General features: G+C 47.4%; 1 protein-coding gene across 3 annotated transcripts in view; it reads right to left on the bottom strand.

Annotated features, from left to right (window-relative positions):
- NECAB3 (N-terminal EF-hand calcium binding protein 3) overlaps positions 1 to 25,720 on the bottom strand; it is a 105,473-nt gene that overhangs the window by 63,459 nt on the left and 16,294 nt on the right. For all 3 annotated transcript variants that reach the window (XM_073309905.1, XM_073309904.1, XM_073309906.1), the window contains exons 2-3: positions 18,953 to 18,977; positions 13,548 to 13,656 (exon numbers count right to left, since the gene is read on the bottom strand). In XM_073309905.1, the coding sequence (XP_073166006.1) occupies positions 13,548 to 13,656; positions 18,953 to 18,977 (134 nt within the window). The remainder of the gene's footprint in view (positions 1 to 13,547; positions 13,657 to 18,952; positions 18,978 to 25,720) is intronic.

The raw sequence follows: 25,720 nt of genomic DNA, 5'->3' as shown, positions 1-25,720 counted from the left end.
TGCTGGAACGAGGGGTGCTGGGGGTGCTGCTTGAAGTGGTTTCCATCATACACAGGGTTTACAGTTGTGTTCAAGGGCTCTCAGCATCCCCACTACAAAAATTGCTCCAATGCCACCTGTCACCACTGATATTTATTAGCGCCCCTTTCTGGCTTCTCAGCAGAGGCCCAGGATTATTAATAATGCTGGCATCTTCCAAATACTTAACAAACATTAATTAATAATTGAAACACTGAATAATTTAACACTTAGCCAAACCCGGAGAAGAGTCATGCTGCTAAATCACGGCTCATCACTTTTGAGAATTTCAAAATGGAAAGCGTATTTCCATTCCAGTGTGCTCCTTCTATCTGGCATTCCTGGATTTCCATGCCTGTCCCTCTTTCCTTAGGAACCACAAGCCAAAGTTCCTTGTGCACGTACCTGCCTTTTCAGTGTTGCCACTTCTGCTGTGTAAATAGGCTTAGTTAATCTGTGCTCTCTGGTTCGGGAGCAGCACCATTCCAATATAATCACAAAAGCCGGGTTCCAGGGAGGGTTAGAATGGCAGAGTTATAGATTGTATGGAATGAATTAAATACATCTCAGCAAGTGGGATGGATTATATTGTGACAAGTTCCTGAGAAGAGAAGGCTGAGGGAGAGGGATCTGATAATATGCAAAAAGTTGTTAGAAAGGGGATGACGATCAATTGTTCTCCATGTCCACACTAGGTAGGATAAGAAGCAATGGGATTAATCTGAAGCAAGGGAAATTGAGGTTAGATATTAGGAAAAACATTCAAGGGGAGCTAAGCTCTGGAATAGGTTACCAAGAGAGGCTGTGATATCCCTATCATTGGAGATTTTTGAGAGTAGGTTGGACAAACACCTGTCAGCACGATGGTCTAGATTTACTTGGTCCTGCCTCAGTGTGAGGGGCTGGACTAGATGACCTCCTGGGGTCCCTTCCAGACATACATTACTATGATTCTACATGGTACTTGGAAAATACTTCTGCAGCACAAATCAGAAGGCAATAATTTAAAGGCATCATATGTCCAATGTTGGAGCTTTCAAAAGGGTGCTGCAAACACAGCTTTCTTTGCCTACCAGCACATGTCCTAACCACTGAACCCCGTCCATGTTCATTGTTCTTCCAGAAGACCACCTGGGATATTGACACCTAGACCTTGGGCTTCGGGATTCTCCTCTTTCACTCCCATCCCCTTGCCTGACTCAGAAAACAGATCCATGCCCCACATCTAGGGGCCTTACCTAGGGCTCTTTAGCAAGTGTCTCTACACTTCTACAGGGCTGTACTTTGACCATGAATGACTAATTAACCCTAATTATCCTACAGCTGTCATTATCACACCATTGGGATTTTGTCAGAAAACTCCTGGAAATTATCCAGGGCAAGAAAATGTCAATCAGCCACAGCAAAGCAGATGGGAAGTTTTTCATAATTGCATCAAACTTTAAAGTTGGAGACCTTTGCCTGAGATTAGAGACCCATAATCTCTTATGAAAAATCTTCTAGGACTTCACTGCTTTCTCGAGTCGTGAATGTAAGAGAGAGAGATAAAATGTCCTATATTGTCTCTCTCTGTATAACCAAGAAATCAAGCTGATTTCTGACCTCATTTCTCCAAAAGGTGCAAGAGCCAGGTTTCCTCCAGAAGTCCCAGTCTCTCCTCCCTAATCTCCCTCAATATTTTCTGTCTCACAAGATGAAAAAGAAGCCAACTCTTGGCAGTACATTCGACTTCTGTCCTGTCACAGTAACTTGCCAGCTATCTCTTGCAGAAGGGAGAATTTGATGCATCTTAATTTTTAAAAAATCCCTGCCTGGCCCAGTTCAGAAAGATATGTGGCCTTTATTGAACCAGCCTGGATGGATAGCATTACTCATACCAAACTAATAATAACAAGGCAATTTACCAACGTGCTGTCCAAAGGGGTTGGCGAAATGAATGCCAGGAAGCTAAACCCATAATCTCATTCAAAACACACTGAGGCTGTGGAAAAATCTCTGGAGCATTAACAGCCAGCGTGGGAAAACCTCCAAGGATCCAGAAGCTCAGTTCCACAGATCAACCAGCCTGTTAGATCAACCAGCCCGCAACCTACCCCCGAGGGCCCATGCAGGACAGTGCCCCACTGCATGCTTAGTAGAGTTTTATCAAGCACTTGATAGAAGTCAGGCGGATTCGTCCTTTAGTACCTTCCCCTTTATTCACATGACCCCGCCCCTATTTAATTAGCTGATCACAAAGAGCTTGGTGGCTACTGAGAGTTGCCCGAATTTCACCGAGGAGCCAGCTGGGAAGGTGGGCTTGGGAGCCAATACCTTCAATGGAACAATATGGAAAAGTCCTAATCTCCAGCCCACATGGAGCCCTGCTGTCTGCTGAGAATGCAGCCACCAGCTGTCTTCAGCCCCTGTCCCACCTGCATCTTCAAAGCACGAGGTCACACTGCTGCCTGGTGACCTGAAATTGTGCAACTATCATGTATGAACAGAATCAAATGAATGTCAGCCTGGAAGGGCCCTCGAGGGGTCTTCTAATCCAGCCCCCTGCGGTAAGGCAGAATAAAGTCTACCTAGCCCATCCCTGACAGGTGTTTAATGCAGTGTCACCACAGGGTGGAAACGAATGTACATCTACACTGCAATGAAAGATCCATGGCACGACCGCAGCTGGCCCAGGGTGTCTGACTCGGGCTCATAGGGCTCAGGCTGGGAGGCTAAAAACTGCAGCATAGATGTTTGAGCTCAAACCCAGGATCGAAAACCCCATGAGCGGGGAGGGAGTCAGAGCCTGAGCTCCAGCTTGAGCCCCAATGTCTACACTGCAAATTTCTAGCCCCACGAGCCTGAGCAAGTTGACCCAGGCTCTGAGACTCGGTGCTGCAGTGTAGACGTACCCACAAAGCCATCCCTCCAGAGCACCATGTTCTGATCTTGTGCTGCCCTAAATGATTTCTGGAGACTTGCATTGTTCTGTAAGCAGCTGTGAGTGAACTCAGTGAAAATCAGGACTACTTCATCCTTTCGAGCCTGGGCACGTCAGCTTAACTGAGAAACTTTTTCAATAGATCTAGTCAGAACTTTCCTGTGGAAAGTTTCCCCACCAAAACACAGACTTTTCCTGAAATCAAGTCTCTTTTTTTAGTGAGAAAATGTCCATTCTGGTCAAAAAATATATATGATTTTCTTGCAGGAAATTTCCAAATACAAATTTTTGTCTGGAATCAACATTTTGAAATGAAACAATTCTTTTTCCCCATTTTGTTTCAATTTAAAATTACATTTTGAGTTTTTGGTTTAAACAAACCTAAACAAAATGATATTTTAAGTAAACATTGATTTGAAACAAATTTTCATTCAGTTTCAGCTTAAAATGATATTTTGCTTCAGTTCTATTAAAAAACATTTTTAGTGAAAATTAAACATTTTCATTTTGAATTCATTTGAAAGGCCTCTGGGAAAACAGAAATTTTCCAACCAAAAAATTTGAAAGATTTTTCATTTGAAATTTCCCATAGGAAATATTTTGATTTTCCAACCTGCTCTCTATTTATCAGAGCCAGAGTGAAGTCTCCAGAAAAAGACAAGTTGGAACATGCTATGAGTTTTATTCCTTCAGATCTAATCTTTCTACCCTAGCTAGCTAAATTCTTATGTTGCTCTCATCACCAGAAGCACCAGTTACAAAGGAGGGAGAAAGGAGGGAGAGAAAGACAAAGGGGAGAGAGAGTACAATGGGAGCGGCACAGAAGAAGAGCAAAATAATGGATGAGGAATCTAAAATATTCATCTTCCCAGATGTCAGTCCTGTTACCTAAGGGAGTAGAAGAGATCTGGCAGTGAGACAGGTGTGTATGGCAGAAGATGTGCAGGGATCATTCCATTACCCAGCCAATTTTCGTGTTGTGTATGAAAATCTCCATCATCATCTCTCCTTGAAATCAAGCTGCCAATGAAAATGTAACCTGCATGCGTTGGACCAAAGCCAGAGGGAGGAGAAGCTGTCTTCCTATTCCCACTGCCACATACTAGTGATACTTTCCATTCTGGAGTGATGGTGAGGGCTTCTGGGATTGGAGGCCTCCCGAACCATTGTGCTGACAAGTGACATGATATAAAGGAAGATTGAAAAACATTTATAGCTGAACCTTTTTATGCTGGACTTAAAGTGGAACACTATTGATAGTGAGGCCAAGTGGATTAAAGACCCAAATGGCTTCAATTACGGACAGATGTGAAGTCCACACTTGGGAAGTTTGTGATTTGGGAAAACTTTTGATCCAGTTTTTAGGTTCATGAACTAGTTTTATTTGAGGAATCATAGAAATGGGCTGAAAGAGACCTTGAGAGGTCATCAAGCCCAGCCTTTTGCACTGAGGCAGGACCAAGTAAACCTTGACCATCCCTTACAGATGTTCATCTCATCTGTTTTTAATCTTTCCCCCCTCTAATTTAGACTCTTAGGGCCAACTTCTATCCTCACCTCTGGGTCTCTGCCAGTGCCCATCACCAGAGGGTCAGAGTGCCTGTAACACATATGAAACCCTGCTGTGCTGCCCCAGTGTAATAGGGTTAGACTTTGGCCTGCAGTTCCACCCAAAAGGATGAGTCTGTTTACAAATCAACATTTTTTTTCTTGCTGTAGGTCAGCCTGTTTCTCCAAGCCTGATCCAAAAAAGCCCAGTGAGGTCACTGGAGAGATCCCCACAGCTTTCAAGGAGTTTGGGATCAGTCCCTATATGATAGAAACTCAGCCAGCACAAGCATGATCCTATACACACCATATCAACTGCATTTCTTCTTCTCATTTGAATAGTCTCTGTGCCCCTCGCTGCTTCTTTGTCTCCCAGTCTCTCTGGATTTGTTTTCATGCTCCCCTGTCTCTCTGCCCCAGTTCCCATCTGGTTGCTTCGTTAGGTATTTTCTCTCTGCTCCCTTTCTGCACAGTCTTTCCCAGTGGGGTGGGAACCCAATGCTGATCAAGTCAAACTTACAAAACCAAAATGTCCAAGTGGGTTCAAATTCAGGCAAATCAAAGCTGGCCCCAACCGGGCAGCAATGTAAAAAGTGAGTCTCCGAGCACAGACGGAGGGTGGGGAAAGACATTTTCATGCAGATCAAAGTCCTTTGACTCAGCCTTTGCATCATTGCCCAGCATTTGGCCCCATCTTATTTATACCATTCTCTTGGCTAATGAGATGGTGTAATATCCACATCCTCTCCATGTGTAAGAGCAGGAGCTGAGAAGAATGCAGGGCAGCAATAATCTAGATATGATCACACTTTGGAAAGACAGTCTGCCACAGATCATTAGAAGTGTCTCCTCATTCTGCTCTGACTGCTTTGCAGGTGAAAATGCATTCCCAAGGTGCATGCTTATTAAAATCAGAACTCACATCATCACCTGCCGTCTGAGGAGCAAAACATGCTTTGCAAACATGAATTGATTAGAGTTTTGGGCAGAACCTGAAGCGACCTATGAGCCATTCTCACCACCTGGAGTGCAGGTGATGGGTCTTAAGAGCGTGCCCTTAGTGGGAACTCAGGGGGTATCCCCATCACAGCATATCCCATCAGCCTGCTGTGGATCTGAGCCGACTGCTGGAGAGACCTGGCCTGCTTTAGGCAATGGGAAGTCAAAAGGGAAGCAGAAGGGGTGATTGGTGCCAGTGAAAATGTTTCCCATGATTGAGCTGTCTCACTGAATGCAAATAATCCAGTCGCTCCCCACTCCTGCTGGCTATTTCCCATGCAGTGCTGATTAGAGAGAGGGAGTGCGGCTGGGCATGTGATGCTTTGGAAGTCAAATCAGCAGAGGATGTTCTCTGGAATTCATTTAACCTCTGTACGTGCCCTGTGAATGAAAAGGGTGAGAGAGAGTCCTGGGCATACAGCCGTACCCAGGCGCATCTATGGCCTGTGCACCAGGGTGTCGCACCCTATCTGACCAGCCCTGCTTCTTCCTAAGTAATATGACTGATCAGTCTTGTGAGTTTCAGTTCAGAATAGCTGTCTTCAAAGAAACAGGTTTCTTGTCTCACAGTCATCCTTGGAAAAGCTATCCAAGGGCAATCACGTCCTCTGGCTTTTCCTGGGAAATCAGCTGTCTGCCTGCTCTCAGTCCACTCAGTGGGATACGCTTCCTTGCACAGGTACAATCCCTCTACCTCCTTTTCCCTGGAAGGCTTTTATTCCATTTGGCAAGCCTCAGAAGCCAGCAAGCCAGCATGTGACACCTCCAGCATGTGTTTGTCTCTGTACTCCATCTCCCAAGGCAATGGCTTGTTAAGCCAGTTGCAGGAACCCTGCCCCCTCGGCATCAAGCAGATACACAAATACATTACAATTTAACAAAACTCTCCCATGTCCTTGTGCTTCTTCAAAGATTTTTCAAATGCTCAATGGCCCTGTCAGTGATTCATGGGGATGAATGTGCTTCATACCTCACCCCTCCCTCTGAAATTAGTGAGTCGCTCCCTCCTCGCTCTCATCCCCCTTGATTCATAGCATGTCACTTTCACTCCAACTTCTCTTTCCCACATTACTCCCCCAACCCCTCTCACTTTCCATTTTCTGAGGCTTTCCCATTGCAGTTCAGTCTTCCATTTCAAATAATCAAAGCCCATATTTCTTTCCAGGTCTGGAGTAGTTTATGCTGAGCAGTGGAGTGAGAGCACTTGGGAGTGAGAACGCTGCTCACCCAGAAACATGAGAAAATAATAAAATCAGAGTAAAATAAACAGATCTTCATCCCAATTCTAAGTGCAATTCACAGCTCACAGGACACCACTTCTAGATACACGCAGGTGCACTGGACCAGTGGTTCTCAACCAGGGGTACACGTACTGATGCGAGTACATAGAGGTCTTCCGGGGGTACATCAACTCATCTAGATATTTGCCTAATTTTACAATAGGCTACATTAAAAGCACTAGCCAAGTCGGTACAAACTAAAATTTCATACAATGATTTGTTTATACTGCTCGATATACTGTACACTGAAATGTAAGTACAATATTTATATATTCCAACTGATTTATTTTATAGTTATATGGTAAAAATGAGAAAGTCAGCCATTTTTTCAGTAACAGTGCACTGGGACACTTTTGTATTTTTAGGTCTGATTTTGTAAGCAAGTTGTTTCTAAGTGAGGTGAAACTTGGGGGTACGCAAGACAAATCAGAGTCCAGAAGGGGGTACAGTGGTCTGGAAAGGTTAAGAGTCACTGCCGTGGACTGTAGAGCCATACCCCATCCAGGAAAGGGTTCCAAAGTAGCAGCAGCAAGAGGACTATACTGCACAAGTTGCACAGACAATGCGTTTCTCCCACAGTTCATAAGCACATGTGCACATTCCAGCAGGGTGCTCAGAACAGCAGCAGCACCAGCAGGGAGATGGCTCCACCAAACGGCTAGTCAACACTTCTGTGGTAGTGGGATCAGGCTTTTAAGAAACACATGCACATCCCAGGGCAAGTTACAGCACCCCCTGAAAAACCAGTTGACCTAGAGTCGCCACAAGTGCCGAGTCAAGGGAAAGTCTAATCTGTTTGGCGAACACCAGAACCAACCCTGCCCAAAGCTCGACGGGCTGTCAGCAGGATATTTTTGTGAACTGATAAATAATTCAGCCTCATAAAATCTTGCACAGCCTAGAGTCAGTAAATTGCTTTGGTACGTGAGTAAAATATCTTTAATTTTTTCACTATTTTCACTCACTGAAAAGCAGGCGAGGGGGTTTTGTGCCTGAGCCGGTACCTGTTCAAGAGAATTTTGCTTGTCTGGTAAAAATTAATGTAACCACATAGTGAAACTTCTGTTCGGGACCGCCCCCCTCCACCTGTTTATGAATGGCCCACCTACCTGAAAGTCCCCCTGAGCATTTTACATGGATAAATTATTGGTACAAAGTGACCATCTCTCCAGCGGGACCAGAGGTTGCCCAGAATTGATCCTAGATGCAGCAGCACACTATCCTGCCCCATGCTGGACCTCCAGTGCCAATCTGAGATCAGTAAAGGACACAGACTATTCCATCATCAGGTCGCCAGTCCAAATCCAGCCCAGGAGCAGTGAGTGAAAGTTGTTGCCATCTGACGATTGTTCTGTGCCCACTGTGAAATGAGCTGGTGCCAGACCCTAAAAGGCATGTGTACAACAGCCCAGAAACCTGCATCAGAAGAGGCCGTCTCAGGAGCGTGACTGCATGCTGACTGAACTACTCTTATCCCTGGGGATGGGCCTGTCTCTAAGCTACTCATCACCATGGAGAAGTTCCTCCCCCTCATGGGACCCCAGAGCCCCGGCTCCAGCCTGAACCTGAACATCTACACTGCAATTGAACAGCCCCTTAGCCTGAGCCCTGCAAACCAAGTCAGCGGACGTGGGCCAACTGCATGTGTTCAGCTGCAGTGTAGACGTGCCCATAGTCACTTCTCGCTCCACTTAACTATAGTTCTTTATTACAACAAGGATTTTCCTACCCCCTCACTCTCCACCCTCCCCTGCTCCTCTCTCACTCACTTTCCCCAAATCCTCTCAGTCTAGCCACTCTCTCCTTGTATCTCTATTGCCTTCCAAGCAGCGGCTGCTGCATCCCCTGCTGCTCCCTGCCACACCAAGCACTCCTGCTTTCCCTTTCCCCCTAGACACACCTTCCCCTGCCACCAGCCCCACTGCCAAGTGCCCTCACCTTCCCCATCGAGGCAGCGCAGAAGGGGGCACATCATATAAAACACGTACAGTGAAACATGTCCGGAGACCCCCACATCATGCATCACTTCAGCAGACCACCAGGATGGTTTAGCACCAGCCTCCCATACACAGACCATGCCCAAGTCACAGAGCACAAGTCCACAGCTTTCTGATGGCCCAAGGTGTGGTGCCAGTGTGGTGCGGGCACAGAACACTGCAGTGTATAGGGTTGGGGAGTGTGTTTAAACTGAAGTGTCTGGGTAACTATTTAAGATAATAAGATGGCATGTTAGTCCCTTAAAGGAATAATGGATTTAATATATTTGTATTGTCCAGGAGAGGGCTGGGCAGTGCAGGACATACATGTCTGGGGGAAGATCTGGGCTGGGGATGTGTTGGGGTCACCCTGCAGTATAACCCAGGCTGGTGAGAGCCAAGGTGTAACTGGCAGGCTGCAGTTACACACAGGGTGTGACCTGCATGCTGTTTGTGAGTGGCCCAGGTGGAAGCTACTACAGCAAGGCATTGTGAGGCACTCAAGGTTGCAGGGCAGGGGTGATACAGCCCCCTGCTGGTCTGGATTGTGCACTGGTATGTCACACTATATTCTCCTTTGCTGCAGATTGAGCCCCAGTGGACCTAGTGAACAATTGATCACTGTCCTCTTTATAACAGCCCTTAACATATTTAAAGACTGTTATCAGATCCCTCCTCAGCAGTCTTTTCTCAGGACTAAAAATGCCGTTTTCTTAATCTTTCCTCATCGGTCAGGTTTTCTAAATCTTTTATCATTTTTGTTGCTCTCCTTTGAACTCTCTGCAGTTTGTCCATATCTTTCCTAAAGTGTGGCACCCATTATTGGATGCAGTACTCCAGCAAAGTTCTCAACAGTGCCAAGGAGAACAGGACAATTGCCCCCTGTATCTTACATACAACACTCCTGTTAATACACCTCAGAATGATATTAGCCTTTTTTGCAGCTGAATCACATTGTTGACTTATACTCAATTTGTGATCCACTATAGCTCCCAGATCCTTTTCAGCTCTACTGCCATTCCTAGCTAGTTATTCCACTCTCTGTGGCTGTGCCTTTTCCTTTCTAAGTGCAGTGCTTTGCATTTCTCTTTAGTGAATTTCATTTTCTTGATTTCAGACCAATTCTCCAATTTGTCAAGCTTGTTTTGAATTCTAATCCTGTCTTCCAAAATTCTTGCTACCCCTTTCATCTTTCATATTTTTCACTCCATTATCCAAATCATTAATGAAAATATTGAATAGTACGGGACCCAAGACAGATCCTAGCAGGACCCCACTACATACACCCTCCCAGTTTGACAGCAAACCATTCATAACTACTCTGAATACGGTTTTTCAACCAATTATGCACCCATCTTACAGTAATTTCATGTAGCCCACATGTTCCTAGTCTGCTTATGAGAATGTCACATAGGACTGTGTCAAAAGCTTTATTAAAATCAAGATACAGTGAAAGCTGTATTATCCAGCACTTTACCAATCAGAAAGCTCTATAAACCGGCATTTCTGATCTTCAGTAGGGTCTGGTTGGTGTGCTGCCGGCAGGCTCCCTACCTGGCTCCGCATGGCTCCCCGGAAGCGGCAGTATGTCCCTGCTGCTCCTAGATGGTGGAACGACCATGGGGGCTCGTCGCTGCCACACGCCACCCCACCCCACTCTGCCGTGAGCACTAGCTCTGCAGCTCCCATTGGCCAGGAACTGCCTGCGGGCGGAGGCAGTGCGCAGAGCTGCCTGGCTGCACCTCTGCCTAGGAGTAGCAAGGACATGTCGTCGCTTCTGGGGATCCGTCCAAAGTGAGCACCACCCAGATCTGCCCCCCCAAAACTCCTCCCATGCCCCAACCCCCTTCCCTGAGCCTTCTCCTACACCCAAACTCCCTCACAGAGTCTGTGCCCCGCACCCCCTCCTGTGCCCCAACCCCCAGCCCTGAGGGCCCCTGCCACCCAATCTCCCTCCCTCTTAGTTAACCGGAATTTTTGATTTACCGCCACCCTCCATTCCCCCAACATGCCAGATAACAAAGCTTTTACTGTATATCATGTCAACTGCCTCCCCCCATCCACTAGGCCAGTCGCCCTGTCAAAGAAGTTAATTGGGTTGGGTTGGCATGATTTGTCCTTGACAAATCCATGCTGGCTATTCCTCATAACCCAATTATCCTTTAGGTGCCTACAAACTGATTGTTTAATTATTTGTTCCAGTATCTTTCCAGGCATCAAAGTTAGGCTGACTGGTCTATAATTCCTCTTTCTTCCCCGTTTGAAAGACAGGTCCTATGTTTGCCCTTCTCCAGGCCTCTGGGACCTCACCCGTCCTCCACATAGAAGATAATCACTAATAGGCTGACGCTCTGCTCTGCCATTGGCTTCCCGTGTGACGTTGGGCACATCAGTCAGTCTCTCTGCACTTGAGTTCTCCATCTGCACCAAGGAGATAACAGCCACGCACGGCCTCACGGGGGGGGGGTGAGGACAACATTAGAGATTGTGAGGTGCTCAGCTACTATGGCTGGGGGCAGGGAGCATATAACGAACATAGAAAGATATTCTTCTTCTGATCTTTTATTCCTTACCAATAAAATCAGTGTTCATTTAAACTCCTGTGGCAAACTTCATTATGGTCAGCCATTTTAAACGCTCTTCATCCACTAGTCTGGCTCTGCAGCACCTCACACCTGTGCTAAGTGGGTTTCAAACACCACCCAATCAGACTGCAAGCTGCACAGCATGCCGAGGGCACTGTCTTTGCAGCCTGTCAATTGTGTAAGATGGCATAAGCAGGTGCAACCCCCCTTACTGTTTGCTTTGGTAGACGTCGGTAAATAAGTGGGATCCATCCTTTCGCCTGAAGATCTCACTGACAACTTGCTGATTCCACACCTGGGGAGTGTCAGAGAGACTGATTCAAATGCCAGAGCCCCACAGGGTGCTAACCTGCCAGATAAGCTCAGACCCCATTTCGATCTCTGTAGTTATTTCTACTCTCTGAGCTCTGACTGTTCAACACATTCCAGATCCAAGCATCCACACCAGAACAGGAACCATTTCACAAGTCATCCTGCCTGAGTGGTTCAGCCATGTTGCATCTGAGCAAGGATGCAGCTTGCATGCTGGTTGCTCACTTTAAGGTTCACAGTCTCACCTCCAAGACAAACTGGTCTAATGCAAAAGCTGTCGTTTCCACCTGAAACCTGGCTAAGGGGAGAAAAGTCTGCTGGAGATGACAGAGCAGAGAATCAGCAATCAGGCTCCTGACAACAGACTCCCCCTTGGAGCTCATAAGTCCGTGCAGCTGCTAGGCGAAGATTTGAACAGACTCTAATCCCTGGTAACACAAACATGGTGGTGACAGCTGTCACCGCTCATGCTAAACCCTGTAGTCCATATGCTGAAGACCCTGCAGAATGGTGGAAATGGAAAGACAGCAGGTGCCCTGATCTTGCTACTACTATAACCCAGGGGGTAGAGGTGGAGGGGTAGGTTGTCTTCCTCTGCAGCCCGGGGCACAATCAGTTGCAGGTTTAAACTAGTGTAAACGGTAGTTTCTCAGTAACTTGAAATCTTTAGACCATGGTTTGAGGACTTCAGTAACTCAGCCAGAGGCTAGGGGTCTATTACAGAACTGGGCGAGTGAGGTTCTGTGGCCTGCGTTGTGCAGGAGGTCAGACTAGATGATCAGCATCGTCCCTTTCTGACCTTAGAGTCTATAATGCAGTTAAGGCAAAAGAGACCTAGGTTTAGTTCCTGGCTTTGCAACAGACTTGGAGTTAGGTGCCTACATACCTTTGAGGATCTGGCCTTCATCTTTCTGTGCCTCAGTTCCCTGTCTTACTGCAGGGAAAACTGCGTTAACTCAATAGGGCAGGGGAAAGTAATTAATGTTTGTGAGGTATTGAGATACCACGACTTTGAAAGCGTTGGAAAGAGATGACAGATTTTCTGGTCTCTCTGACCAGCAGTCTGAGACTCTGCTTGCTCGTGCTAAGGATCTACTCAGATCAGAGAGTCCATCTGCTCCCAGATGGTGTAGAAAGCCTAGGGCCAAATTCCTCCCTGGTGCAACTCCATTCATTTAAATGGATATATGCCAAAGATAAAATTGGCCTCCATCATTTTAAAAAATGAAATTTGCCCTCACTCTGGTTCAAATATTAAATACAACATTTCCATGCCATCTGGCTGTACGTTGTGTAGAACAATACACTAGGGCAGGCTTTGATCTCCGTAACAGTGGAATTCTGGAGTAACTCTACTGTTCCTCTAGGATATCTCCAACCTATAGAAATCAGAATTCGTCTCACTATTTTCATCGAAAGTAGCCTCAATTCTCAGTCACTCTAAGTCCCATCTGAAGGCCCCTTTATGCTGACAGGGTGGGGTAAAGCAGCCTTCGTGTAAATGAGAATTAAGGTCCTATGTGTCACTCACGCCACAGAATTGTCATTGTTTTGATCTCACTGCATGTTTCTATCTCAGCTCTAATGTGGTTTTACAGTGGTGCGTATTTCTGAAACAGATTTTTAAACTGCAAACCGCTGTAGCATGATTTTTAAATGAATGTTGCTCGGAATGAATTCACATAAATCTAACAGTGATTGTCCCCAAATGTCTGACTCTGCAGCCACATTCATATCTGGTATTCAATTAATATTAATATCTGACAATTCCAAGGTGTGGATTTATCTCATGCCTAATATTTATTGCAGAGGTTTATTTGCACCAATCTCCAAATGTCACCCTATCCACAGACAATGGAGTTTTAAATCCTGCTTCATGTCCTTGTACCTAGGACAGTATAGTACTTACTCTGAATGATGCCTGTCAATTCCACTGAATAGCTCCCACAGCTCCTCTGAGCTTAAAATCCCATCCGCAAAATAGTTCTTAAACTCTTCAAATGACAGCTTGCCATCATCTGCGTGTAAATAAAAGGAGAGGAAGAATTATACAGCTACAAAGAGAAGTGAATCCAGCCATGTAAAGTCTATACAAGAAGCGTGGGCTGACTGGGAGTGTTCTGTATGGTCATAGACATTTCAGTGGAACCACATTCCATCAAAAGACACAGTGCTGTCAAAACAAATACTTGATGAAATCAAGTCGATTTCCCCAGTATTTTTTGGAAGAGAAGCAAGGAAAAAGGGCCCCGACACTGTCAAAACATCGCAGCGACATTTAGGGAAGGAAACATTTTGATTTTGCATTTTGAAAGAACTTTTAATTTCCTGTTTGTTTACGTAATAATACAAACACATTTTTAAAGTTGAATTGTGTCACAACAAAACTTCTGAAGTGAACTGAAACAAAAATTGTGTGTGGGGGGGGAACTTTTCCTTCGGAGTGTTTCAAAATGTTCAGTTATCACCATACACTAAACCCCCCAACCCAAATGAGACCAAAGTATTCAGCCCCCAGTTCTCTCTCCAATTCAGAATGAAGTCAGATTTTGCAATCTCCGAATCCTTCACCAAGCAGAACTTCTGTTCTTTGCATAGCTCTAATAATAAATAATAAATAATAAATAATAATAATAATAACAACACTTAGTCCTTCTATAGCGTGTTCCAGGCGAGGCGCTCAAAGCACACTGCAAGCACACATTAATTAAGCCTCACAAAATGCCTGCAGTTCAGTATTATAACCCCATTTTAAGAAAGGAAAATCTAAGGATCAAATCCCTGACACTGAGATCTGCTGGGCTACTGACAGTCTCCCAAAGGAAGCTGCTGAAGCCCCATCACTGGGGGCATTTCAAACTAAGCTTGACAGCAAACTAGTGAAGATTTTCAAAAGGGCCTGGTGATTACGCATGTCTGTCTTTAGCAGTCCAATGCAAGGTGCCTTAAAGGGGCCTGCTTTTCAGAGGACAAGGGCTCAGCATATCCGTTTTCTCACAGTGGGTTCCTAAGAACTGAGATTCCCCAAATCACTTGCCACAGCTGAAAATCTGGGGCTAACCAAACCAAAGGGAATAACCCAGCTCAGAAAGAGAAACTGGGAGGAGTTATCAGGCCTTTGGCCTCTGAATTCTATGCCTTGATTCCCCTCTCACTCATACCTCAGTGCCAAAGCAGGCAGCGGGGTTATACCTATGTAACGCTGGTGTAAGCGAGTGGCAATTCAGATGAAGAAATAGAGATATGGAAGTTACCATGAGTCAGTGGAAGTGCTAGGAACAGAACCCCAGGTGTCCTGATCCCCAGACCCTTGCTCTACCTACAAGTGGTCACATCTTGAGGGAGCCAGCATATTATTAACCAAACTGGCGTTTAAGAAGGATGCCAGGGCTAACGCCCAACTCTTGCAAAAAGTGCCATGGGACGCATCAGGCACACAAGTTACTGTTATCCTCTGCCTTGCTGGATAACAGTGGAAAAGAGTAAAATACGGTTCTCCCCCTTCTATGCCAGCAAACGCAGCAATCAGATGCTGCTTGGCAAGTGATCAGAGAAAGGAAACAGCCAGGAATCCAGTTGCGGATGCAGGGGATCGGAGCCCACAGCGCTCCTTTGAATGTGGCTCTGACCCCTTTGGCTGCTGTTGCTACAAAACATTTGTAATGCATTTGTAAGGCAAGCTCTCCTTTTCCTGCCTTGTCAGGGCCACTCGGCAGAGTGATTCCCGGGAGGACCCTTGACACTACATGGTTCATCTCTTAAATACAGACATATTCTCATCAGAGTCCAGCTGGCACAGCCAGCAGCTTCCAGCTGTTGGGGGTGGAGTGGGTGTCATGCTGCACCCCATATTTGTCATAGTAATATTATTATAATATCTAATTATGACATAATTATGATGCATTTTGTACAAGATAAGTCATGTGAGGTGTCACTGGAAAAGTTATGAATTGCTAAATATGATTATCCTATTTGTATGCATGTATAATTTTTGTATCTAAAGTCATAAATACTGACTACGTATCTGTATTTCAGATGTAGTTACACCTGGGTAACGCCCACTAGACAAGATGCTTTCAGTCGAGATAGCTGGTTGGAAAGGGCCTAATCAGGGCAATGAGCCATTAGGGAAAACAATAGGCCTTAGGAGAAGCTTATCTCCCATGTGGTGAGCCTTCCTGTGAACTCTCCAGACAGCCTGTAAGTAATGGCTGCTATGACTCTACAAGGACATGTGACCAGGCCACATGATTCTGAACTCCATCTTGGGATGTCAGTATTTTTCCACAAACCAGTCTGGGAACCAAGTTTTGAAACAAAGGGCTCCCGCCTTATGCTAAAGCTTTTTTAGGCAGGGAGTGACATCATCTGTTGTTCTTCACTCCCCACACAAGAAGACTCCTAGAAACACCCGAGGGAAAAAAAACTGAACTGGGGGAAGTGCTGGACCCAGGCTAAAGGGATTTCTAGCCTGTCTATGAAGACCTGAAAAACCCAACCTGTAAAGCTAATGCAGCTTCTGCTTTAAGAATCTACAAGTCTGCCTGTACCATCCATTAGGGTGAGAATCTGCTATTCATATCCAATGTATCTAGTATATTAAGCTTTGTGTTTTTGTTTATTTGCTAGATAATTTGCTTTGATCTGTTTGCTATCACTTATAACCATTTAAAATCTATCATTTATAGTTAATAAATTTATTTTATGTTTTAATCTAAACCAGTGAGTTTGGAGTGAAGTGTGTGGGAATCTTAGCTCAGAGAGGCTGTTGCATATTCCTTCCACATTGCGAGGGCATGAACTGCATAATAAATTCATACTGTTTGGGGCTTGGCCCAAGGCAGGATGGTACCACTCTGGAGTTCTAGGCTGGAAAACTGGGGTTTATTTTGGCTGTAGCCTCTTTATTTTTGGTTCACACGCAGTGGCTGGTCAGAGAGCCTGCATTTAACTGCAGTTGGGTGTGTCCCTGCCTGTGTGAATGCTGGTGGAAGTATAAGACCGGGGGCGTGTCTGCAAATTGTCACAGCAGCAAAGTGTGAAAGGGAGCCCAGGCTGGTGGGTCAGAGGGCTCCATGGTAGCCCAGTTCCAGGTGGTGCCCCGGGAGGAACCAGTCGCAGTGGGTTCTCCTTGCTGAATGGCTGCTTGCTGCTCTCTGGCTCTGGGGCAAATCTTCTGCATTGTAGAGCTGGCAGAACAGTAATACATTGGGCTATGTGGCTTGTCATGTTCTATTTTCCCCCAGGGCAGATGAGCAATGATCTGAGGGGGGGAGGGGTCACCTTCCCTGCAGCAGGTCACTTGCCAGGATTGTCTGGGTAGATCTCACTTAATCATCTCCCTGCCACTGCAGGGGCCTCGGGCACTGGGGCACCTCCGCCCCTCCTGTTCTCTGCCTGGGGCACAGAACAGTCCAGTCTCCTGTGGGTATCATTTACTTTGGTCTCATTTTGGTTGTTGGGTTTAGTGCGTAGGTGCTGCGTACTGTTGGTGATCCATGATATACAGGAGGTCAGACTGGATGGTCTAGTGGTTCCTTCTGGCCTTAAACTCAATGACTATTAGCCAGTACAGGAGGGCTTGCTAGAAGAGTGGATTACTCCTCTCAAACTGTGTTTTCATCCATGGGTCTAGCACAATATTTCAAGGCCAATTTTTTTCTGTCAGGCACATTTACTGCAGGGTCTAGAACTAGGGAAAACGAGGGATGGGCACAGCTCTCAACCCTGGGCCCTGTGGGACTGACAAGGACTTCACTGGAAAGGGACCTGTTGGTCCAAAAGGCTAACCAGGTAGCTGTGTGGCTGTGGTCTGAATGTAGGAGTTCTTCCAGCGGCAAAGAGTCCTGTGGCACCTTATAGACTAACAGACGTACTGGAGCATAAGCTTTCGTGGGTGAATACCCACTTCTTGCATCTGAAGAAGTGGGTATTCACCCACGAAAGCTTATGCTCCAGTACGTCTGTTAGTCTATAAGGTGCCCCAGGACTCTTTGCCGCTTTCACAGATCCAGACTAACACGGCCACCCCTCTGATCCTGGAGTTCTTCCAGTAGCAGCTGAGTCATACGGTGGACCCAGTCCCACTGAAGTCCCATAACAGCCAAAGTCAATGCACTGCTGGATGCAGAACTCTTCTTTCTCCCCTGTTGTCTGCCGTCAGTCTTACAGGTGCTGGCGGGTGTAGGGAGGAACTAGATCTGGCACAAGTGAGCTGAGGATGAGGCCCATAATGTGCATGTGTTAAAGTGTGCTCTGATTTCATTTTCTAGCCCTGGCCAATTGGAGGCCAGACACCAGCTCTGGGCTACATGGGGGTCTGTTTTTGCTTTGCTTTCCGCATGGGCCAGGGAGGATGCAACAATAGCCAAATTCAAATGAAACCAGAAACAGCATCATCAAATGAACGTCAGGTTATAGGGAAAGAGCAAAGGCCTGGCCTGGTATAGAGGTCAGCATGGATAATGGAAACAGCACAGGTACGGGTGCTGCAGAGGGGTTAGCACTGATTGTCAGGTTACAGACAGGGATTAGCCATCTCTCTTATTCCTCTGTTGCAACAAACCCAGACGCCTAGGGCTCTAGGTATAGTACTGGGCTCACGAGCTGGGACAGTTTTAATGAGAGATTGCACAAAGTTCTGTGCGCGATTGGAAGGGCCTGAATTACAAAACATCAGGAGAGCCAGGGTGCCCTGAAAATGTGATCACATTCGTGTGCACCTGGAATATGAAGGGCATTATAGACAGCCGAATTCTGCTCGGGTGGGCTCTCAGCCCAAGAGCACCTTATTTCATTTTAAATCTGCAGAAGGGAAGCTGTTTTTGGTGGCAGTTGATTATTTGCTGGGTTCACACAATTAGTAAATTGCGGTTGCCCTGGAGAAGTTCTATAAATACATCGCTACCCACACAAAAGGCAGTCAGACAGAGACCCTCATACAGCTGGGGCACAAACCAACCACGGATAAGAGAGCTAGGAAGAAACTTCCCCTAGGAGCAAGTTATTCTGTTGTCCAGGAGGAGGGGCTATTGCATGGGCAGCTGTCAAAGACATCTATGGAGCAGGTGGGCCACTGGTCTAATCTGGACAGGCAATTCTTGTGCTCCATTTCTTTATCTCCCTAAAGGCTTTCCCAGAGGCAGCAGGGGAAGGAGGATGAGAAGGTTCAGAGCTCTTTTCCTCACAGCCGGTGAGCTGTTTTTCCTTTCTTTGTCATTTTATTGGCAGACACCTCCATAGGGAAAGAATTAAATCTACTTTCCTACAGGCAGCTTGGGAACAAGAATAGGATACCGTGTCCTGAGTACTCACCGTTCTTGTCGGCTCGTCGAAAAACCTGAAAAGAAAAACATAGAACGTGTTGTAACAACATTGGGGATAGAGGATATCGTCTTTTCATTCCTGAGTGAGATAGAAAAGCACCAATCCCTGCTGCAGAGCAAATCAGGACACTCAATTTGCAGACCCCTAATGAGGTGCTAATCTACCCAAATTACTAGGGCTACGGCTACACAGCAGTGGCAAGGGCTGTGGCTCAGGCTAGCCACCTGAGTATGTGCCAGGGGCTGGCCAGGATTGTGGTGGCTAGCTCAAGCCACAGGCCATGCCACTGCAGCCACACTGCTATTTTTAGAACACCAGCTGCAGCAGGGCTAGCATGTGTCTGCCTGCCCACATGGGGAAGCAGCTTCCCTGCTGCTGTGTAGACACATCCTTGGAGTGTTAATTACCACTGTGGGATGGGTTTGCTCAGAGGAGATTTTCCTTTGCAAACTATTCAAGCTGTTTCTCTCCTCCAATCTACAGAGCCCTGAGGATGCCTGTCTATGATTTAGCAAACTCCAGCATGTGCACAGAGCATTTTTTTGTTCCTAGAGAAGCGAGCATGGAGGGATCCAGACTAGAAAGGACCAGATTGCAGCATGTGGCCTGCAACCTGCAACAAGCATGTGACCATGGTTGTTACTTAAAGTCTTCAATGTTTCAGCTCCTTTAAACAAAATAATTACCATGACACCTAGCTCGTATAGAGGGTTTTTCCCCCAGTTGATCTGCAAGTGTTTTACAGAGGAAGTCAGTATCATTGTGCCCATTTTACAGAGAGGGAAACTGGGGCACAGAGCAGTGATTCATCCATGGTAACTCAGCCAGCGGTGGAGCCAGGAATAGAACCCAGGTCTATTGAGGCCCATTCTGGTCCAGTGCACTCTCCACCAGGCCACACTTCCTTAAAAAGACAACAGCATTCAGCACTTAGTGCAGCACCTCCCGCATTTCACCCATCAGAAAAATCCCTGAGTAACAGCACTAAGGAAATGGAACTTCCCTTCCCTAGATGATCTTCCTTACCAGCAGCCCGTCCAGCAGCAAAACTCCTCCCCCTCTAGTGAGGGCAGAGCAGTAGCTGATTCTGTGCCCACTACAACATGCATGTAAGAGTCATCCTGGGTATGATGAAGGAGCTGGCTACAGAAAGTCAGTTTTCTGGCTAAAGTAATTCTGGATAATGGGGTAATCTGTTCCTTTGTTTCACATCTGATACAATTTGTACTGATTTCTTTGGAGGCTGATGAAAGAAAATGGATAATACTAGGCAGGAGGTGGAGAAGAAATTATCACTTGCTTTGACCTGCCACCCACACACCTCAAAAGCAGATGAGCTGAGCTACTGTTAAGGGGATCTCCCGCCCCGCTTCATTCCTCTGGTATTGGTTGGTAATCAGTACACACTTGGCTGACTTCAGATGAATTGAGGAGTATCCTGTTCATTTGTAAGTCACGCCAAAGATGCTGCAGCAGTGTTATAATGTGCCGGGCTGTGAGGGCCCAGAGCTGTATTGTGTTCGAGAGGTTATATCTGATCAAAGCTTGTGTGACTTTTAGTCACATTATAATGAAAATGTAAAAAAGGGAAATAACCTTACATTGAGAGGCAGTCACTTCAGAGGCTGTGCGCCTTGGTAACAAAATAGTGTTAGAAGTCCTGCCCAAACGGAACAGACCTATGATCCATTCCATGTGATAGCCCACCTTGGGCCATACACAACAGATCAATGGCCCATTCTGTCAGCTAGCCCACTGTGGGCTATACAGAACAGATCAATGGCCCATTCTATCTGCTGGCCAGCCTTGGGCTACACCAGAGCAGACCAAGAACCCATTCCGTTGGCTATCCCACGTTGGGCCATACCAGAGCAGACCAAGAACCCATCCCGTTGGCTAGCCCACCTTGGGACATACACAACAGATCAATGACTCATTCCGTCAGCTAGCCCACCTTGAGCCACACCAGACCAGACCAAGGACCCATTCTGTCGGCTATCCCGCCTTGTGCCACACCAGACCAGACCAAGAACCCATTCTGTCAGCTATCCCACCTTGGGCCACACCAAGGCAGACCAATGATCTATCGAATCCACTACTCTGTGTCCATCGGTGGTCAGTTCCTGGTGCTCCAGAGGAAGATGTAAAGCCCACATAGCTCCCTCAGGTGGGCAATACCAGCCACGGGGGGAATTGTTTACCACGTGCGATCTAACTAATCATCCCCACCACCACTTCCTGCAGCACAATCCCTGGGTGTCTCCTAGCCCTGCCCTCCTCATCTGATGGAACCCCATTACAAGGGGGCTGCTAGTCTGGAGCTAGTCAAAGACAACTGAAAGTCAAAGGTGGGGAGACTAAAATCTGTAGATTTGTCCTGGAGGTTACTGAAGCCTCACAAAATACTCTCAAGCAAAACAGAGAGCAGGGAGGCAAGGTATAAAAACAGCATGGTAAACTGGTGAAAGGGATTATTCAAACCGAACAGCGATCAGTCTGAAAATGGAAATCCAGCTTCAGTGCAGCCAGTAGAAAGAAGCATAAACTAGACTGTAAGTTCCTTGTGGCAGGGAACATCTTTTTATTCAGTGTGTGCACAGACCTAGCACAATGGGGTCCTGGTCGAGGCTGGGCCTGCGAGGTGCTACCACAGTCCAAATAACTAGCGATGGACTGGGGACTTCCGTGGCTTTATGGTAAGTGTGAGTTGGGGGTGTGTGCCCGCAACTGTGTGTGTTGTGCTGGGAGGATTGTGTTGATTTGTGCACAGTCTTGTGTTGTGCTATGAGATTCGTGCTGATTTGTGCAGGTGCAAATCAGGGGTGTGTGACATGAGGGACGATGTGTTTGGGTATTGTGTGCTGGTTGTGTTGTATGGGTGGTTTTGGGGAACTGTGGCAGCTCGCCCATCTGTGCAGTCTCCCAGACAAAGCTGTGGTGTAAGAGCGGTGATGGACTTACCTCTGATAGAACTGTGAGTAACAATTCATTCCTATTTTAAATCAGATGCACTGGGCAGGTGAAGTGAGCTCTCACTCCAAACCAAACTGAAAGCTACAAACTGATCAGCATCAGCCTGAAAACGAGTTTCATTTAAGACCAAATACAACAGAAAAACCCTCTGAACGTCCGCAGTGCCGGCTTGTACAGCCCCCCAAACCTTCCAGTTAGTCTCCAGCCACAGACACAAGCACTCGGCTGTATGTGATGGAACCAGGCCTACTAAAGTGTCACCTCCAGAGTCTGCACTGGCTTCCAGCTCAACTGCTGTGGGCCGAGGGATCGTTCCGCTTGTTCCCTCCAGGTCTCTGGGCCCGTGGGGATGCACCTGCTGTTGGTTGTGTTCTGCAGTGCCCTCTGCAGTGAGGGCAGATGAGGTACAGCCTCTTTCACTGTACAGGCTGGTGAGAGTTGAATTACCTGGAAGCAATGTTGTCTAGTGGCTAGAGCACCAGCCTTGCACTCAGGATAGCTGGGTTCTCCTCCCAGCTCTGCTGCTGGGTCACCTTGAGCAAATCACATCCCTTTGTAATGCCTCAGTTTCCCAATCTATAAAATGGCAATGATGGCATTACGCTCCTTTGCAGAGCACTTTGAGATCGTCTGAAGGAAAGTGCTACTATTCTGAGCAGTAAGAATAGTACTGTTTTAATGAATCTTCCAATTATTATTTATTAGTAATAGTCAATATGTACCTTGTGATAGAGCCCAAAATACCCAGGTGGGATCAGGGCCCCATTGTGCTGGGTGCTGCACACCCAGAGGACTAAGTCAGTTCCTACCCCGGAGGGCCCAGGATCTAGAGGATGTGAGAGTCTGGGGGCAGCATGCAGGACATTCTCATCGCGGGGGGGGTCGCTGAGGTCAGAAATTCAGACCAGCTGGTCGAGCAATGGCTAAATCTGCCGCTCTCGGCCCTTTCCTCGCCATCCCCCAGCTCAGAGCTATTTTGCAGCCATGCCGATGTCTGTGATTAAGGAATGAGCAAAAAGCTTTGGCACATCTCCCGGAGTTCACTGTGCTCATTCCTGTGTGCTAGGAAAGCCAGAACTACAGGAGACTTTCCCTGCACGACTTGCGTTACTGAAGCTGAGCTGCGTGAGAGTCAATAAAAGGGAGGTTTTTAATGCTGGGAGTCATGGATTGAAGGGGGACCAAGAGGACGGCACAAATGCAGCGAACAAACTTCACAGCCACGTTTGATCTTTTCAAAGCGTCTCCTCTTTTCGGGCTAACACCTCTGATCCATCTGCTCTGGGGAGCTCTCGGTTTGGCCTCAGCCGCTCTGAGGTGCATAGCCGGGGGGTGGAACGTTGGCCACTGTGGATCCTGTCCACATGCAGCGATTAAAGAGGGGTGCGGGGACTTGTGGCCAACAACCCATTTCCCTCCCTGAGTAAATGTTTGGGCTTTATTTATGGCGGTCACAAAGGACACAACAGAAGCCTGTTCTCTGGAGTCAAAGCAAACTCTCCCCTGGATGCCAAAGCCGCAGAGTGGGAGCTGTCTGCACCCAGCCACTGCTGTATCTTGCATTTGCAGCTTCCATTCTGCTGAGCTCAGCACATGGAGTTATTACACACACACACACACACACACACATACACACACACACACACACGTTTAATTACACATGCATTTCAGGAGCAAGGATCTGTGCCTTCCCACGCCAGCTATCTTAACCCATTTGTGCTAATCAACGAGCATTACCAGGCATCTCTCTGAGCATTAGCTCCTCACTCACTCCCTTTCTTGGTTGAGATGCCAGCGGTTTGCCACTGCTGGTACAGCACTGAGCAGAATGGGGAAATTTACCCCTGTGCAGGGGCACAGTAGAACATGGACCATGCCCCATTTAACCCTCCTGCACTCCCAGCCCCCTCCCATTCCCACCTTCTCCCTGAGCTCCCCACCCAGCCCCAAACATCCCCAGCCTCTCCCTGAGCTCCCTGCCCAGCCCCCCACATTCCCAGGCTCTTCCTGAGCTCCTCTCCCAGCCCCCCAGATTCCCATCCTCTCCCTGAGCTCCCCACCCAGCCCCCCACATTGACAGCCTCTTCCAAAGCTCCCCATCCAGCCCCCCACATTCCCAGCCTCTCCCAGAGCTCCCGACCCAGCCCCCCATATTCCCAGCCTCTCGCAGAGCTCCCCACCCAGCCCCCAAATCCTGGCCTCCCCCAGAGTGCATCCTGCAATCCAGGCTGCTCTGCATGCTCCCTGCCTACCCCACCCCAAATCCCATCCTCTCCCAGACCGCCCCTGGAATCCCAGCATCATGTGGAAGAAGCTGTGAGGGAGGCTCGTCTGCTGTGGGCCAAGGGATCGTTCTGCTTGTTCCCTCCAGGTCCCAATGGGGATGCACCCCTGGGCCAGGCGTTCAGACTGCTCTAACCACCGTCAGTACCGGATCCAGCTTTACACCCGTCCACTGCCTCTCCCACGCCACCTCCAGCTTGTGCTCTCCTCAACCCTCTTCCTCCGCACAAAGGGGAACAAAGTGGCTCTTTAAAAGCCCTGTTCCCCCACCTGCCCCTTGCCTCCCCCCACTGCTCTCCACCCCTACAGGGAGAGCTCCCACAAGACTCCAGGGGAGCCCTCCACGCCCCCCAGGGAAGCGCTCAGCTCTCCCTTTGTGGTGGTCCAGTGGTTTACCTCACCTGTTGTCCAGTGCACACCTCACAGGGGAGTTAACCCGTGAGCTCTGGGCACAGGTTGCTTTCCTGGGGGGTGGGAAACTCCGGCTCAAACCCCTGCTCTGGCACGGACCCGCAATGGATTCTTTCAATTCACTGAACATGCAAAACAAATTTCAGAACTGGATTCGCCCCAAACCAAATTTGGTTTTTACAAAACTGCCGCCAATCCCAAAAATCAGTGATTGGCCCAGTGCTCGTGATGCTGCTCGGCAAGTGCGGGCCTTCACTGCCACAGGACAGCTTCTGGCTATCATTACCTGGGAAAGGCCCTTCCTGCCATGAGAACCTGGCAGCATCTGCCCCACATCAACTGGTTTTTCCCCCTCTCATTTCTCTCTTGCTGATTTTTTTTAATGCTGAACTCCCTCCTCCGCCTCTTTCCCATGGGTGCACCTGAGTAACTGCCAAGACAACTGTACCCAGTCTGGTGGCATCACCTAGCAAACTGCTGGCATCACCATACCAGTTGCTCTTTGTCCTTTGTATTCACAGCCTGCTGCCCTCTTATTAAACAGACATTGGCTTGGCAACTGCCTTCTCTTCTGGTTTGCATCCCTTCAGGGAGTGAGACTAGGCTAGGAGCCTGACTGTGTGCAAAGAGCCAGGGCTCGCAGAGATGCATCCTGATCACACTGCAGACTGTTCTGTGTCTACAGCCCTTTGATATGAGAAGGATCCTCACGGGAAAAAAGCCTTAGAATGGAACAGGCATCAAATAGAGAAGCCTTTCTATAGACATTTCTCTAGAAGCCTGTGAAATGGCCCTAAAACCCTACAGAACTCAGTAGAGAATGAAATCCTCTCCATGGGTCTCTATTAACCACCCCATAGAATTCCAGAGCAGGGGTAGATGTCTCTCCTCAATTCTGTAAGGTGATGCAGAATAGCTATAGAAAATTGAAACCTTTCTCCAGGTGGTTTGATTCGTCCTCCAGAAGGGGAATGGGGCCTACTGGTTACATGAGAGGACTGGGTGCTAGGACTCCTGGGCTCTGCAACTGACTCACTGTGAGATCCGGACCAAGTCACCTCATCTTTCTGTGGTTCCGTTTCTCTGTCT

Source organism: Lepidochelys kempii, chromosome 13 (assembly GCF_965140265.1).
Source record: "Lepidochelys kempii isolate rLepKem1 chromosome 13, rLepKem1.hap2, whole genome shotgun sequence".
NCBI lineage: Eukaryota > Metazoa > Chordata > Testudines > Cheloniidae > Lepidochelys > Lepidochelys kempii.
Note: the sequence above shows the minus strand (reverse complement) of the source record. Positions and strands in the feature narration are given on the sequence as shown.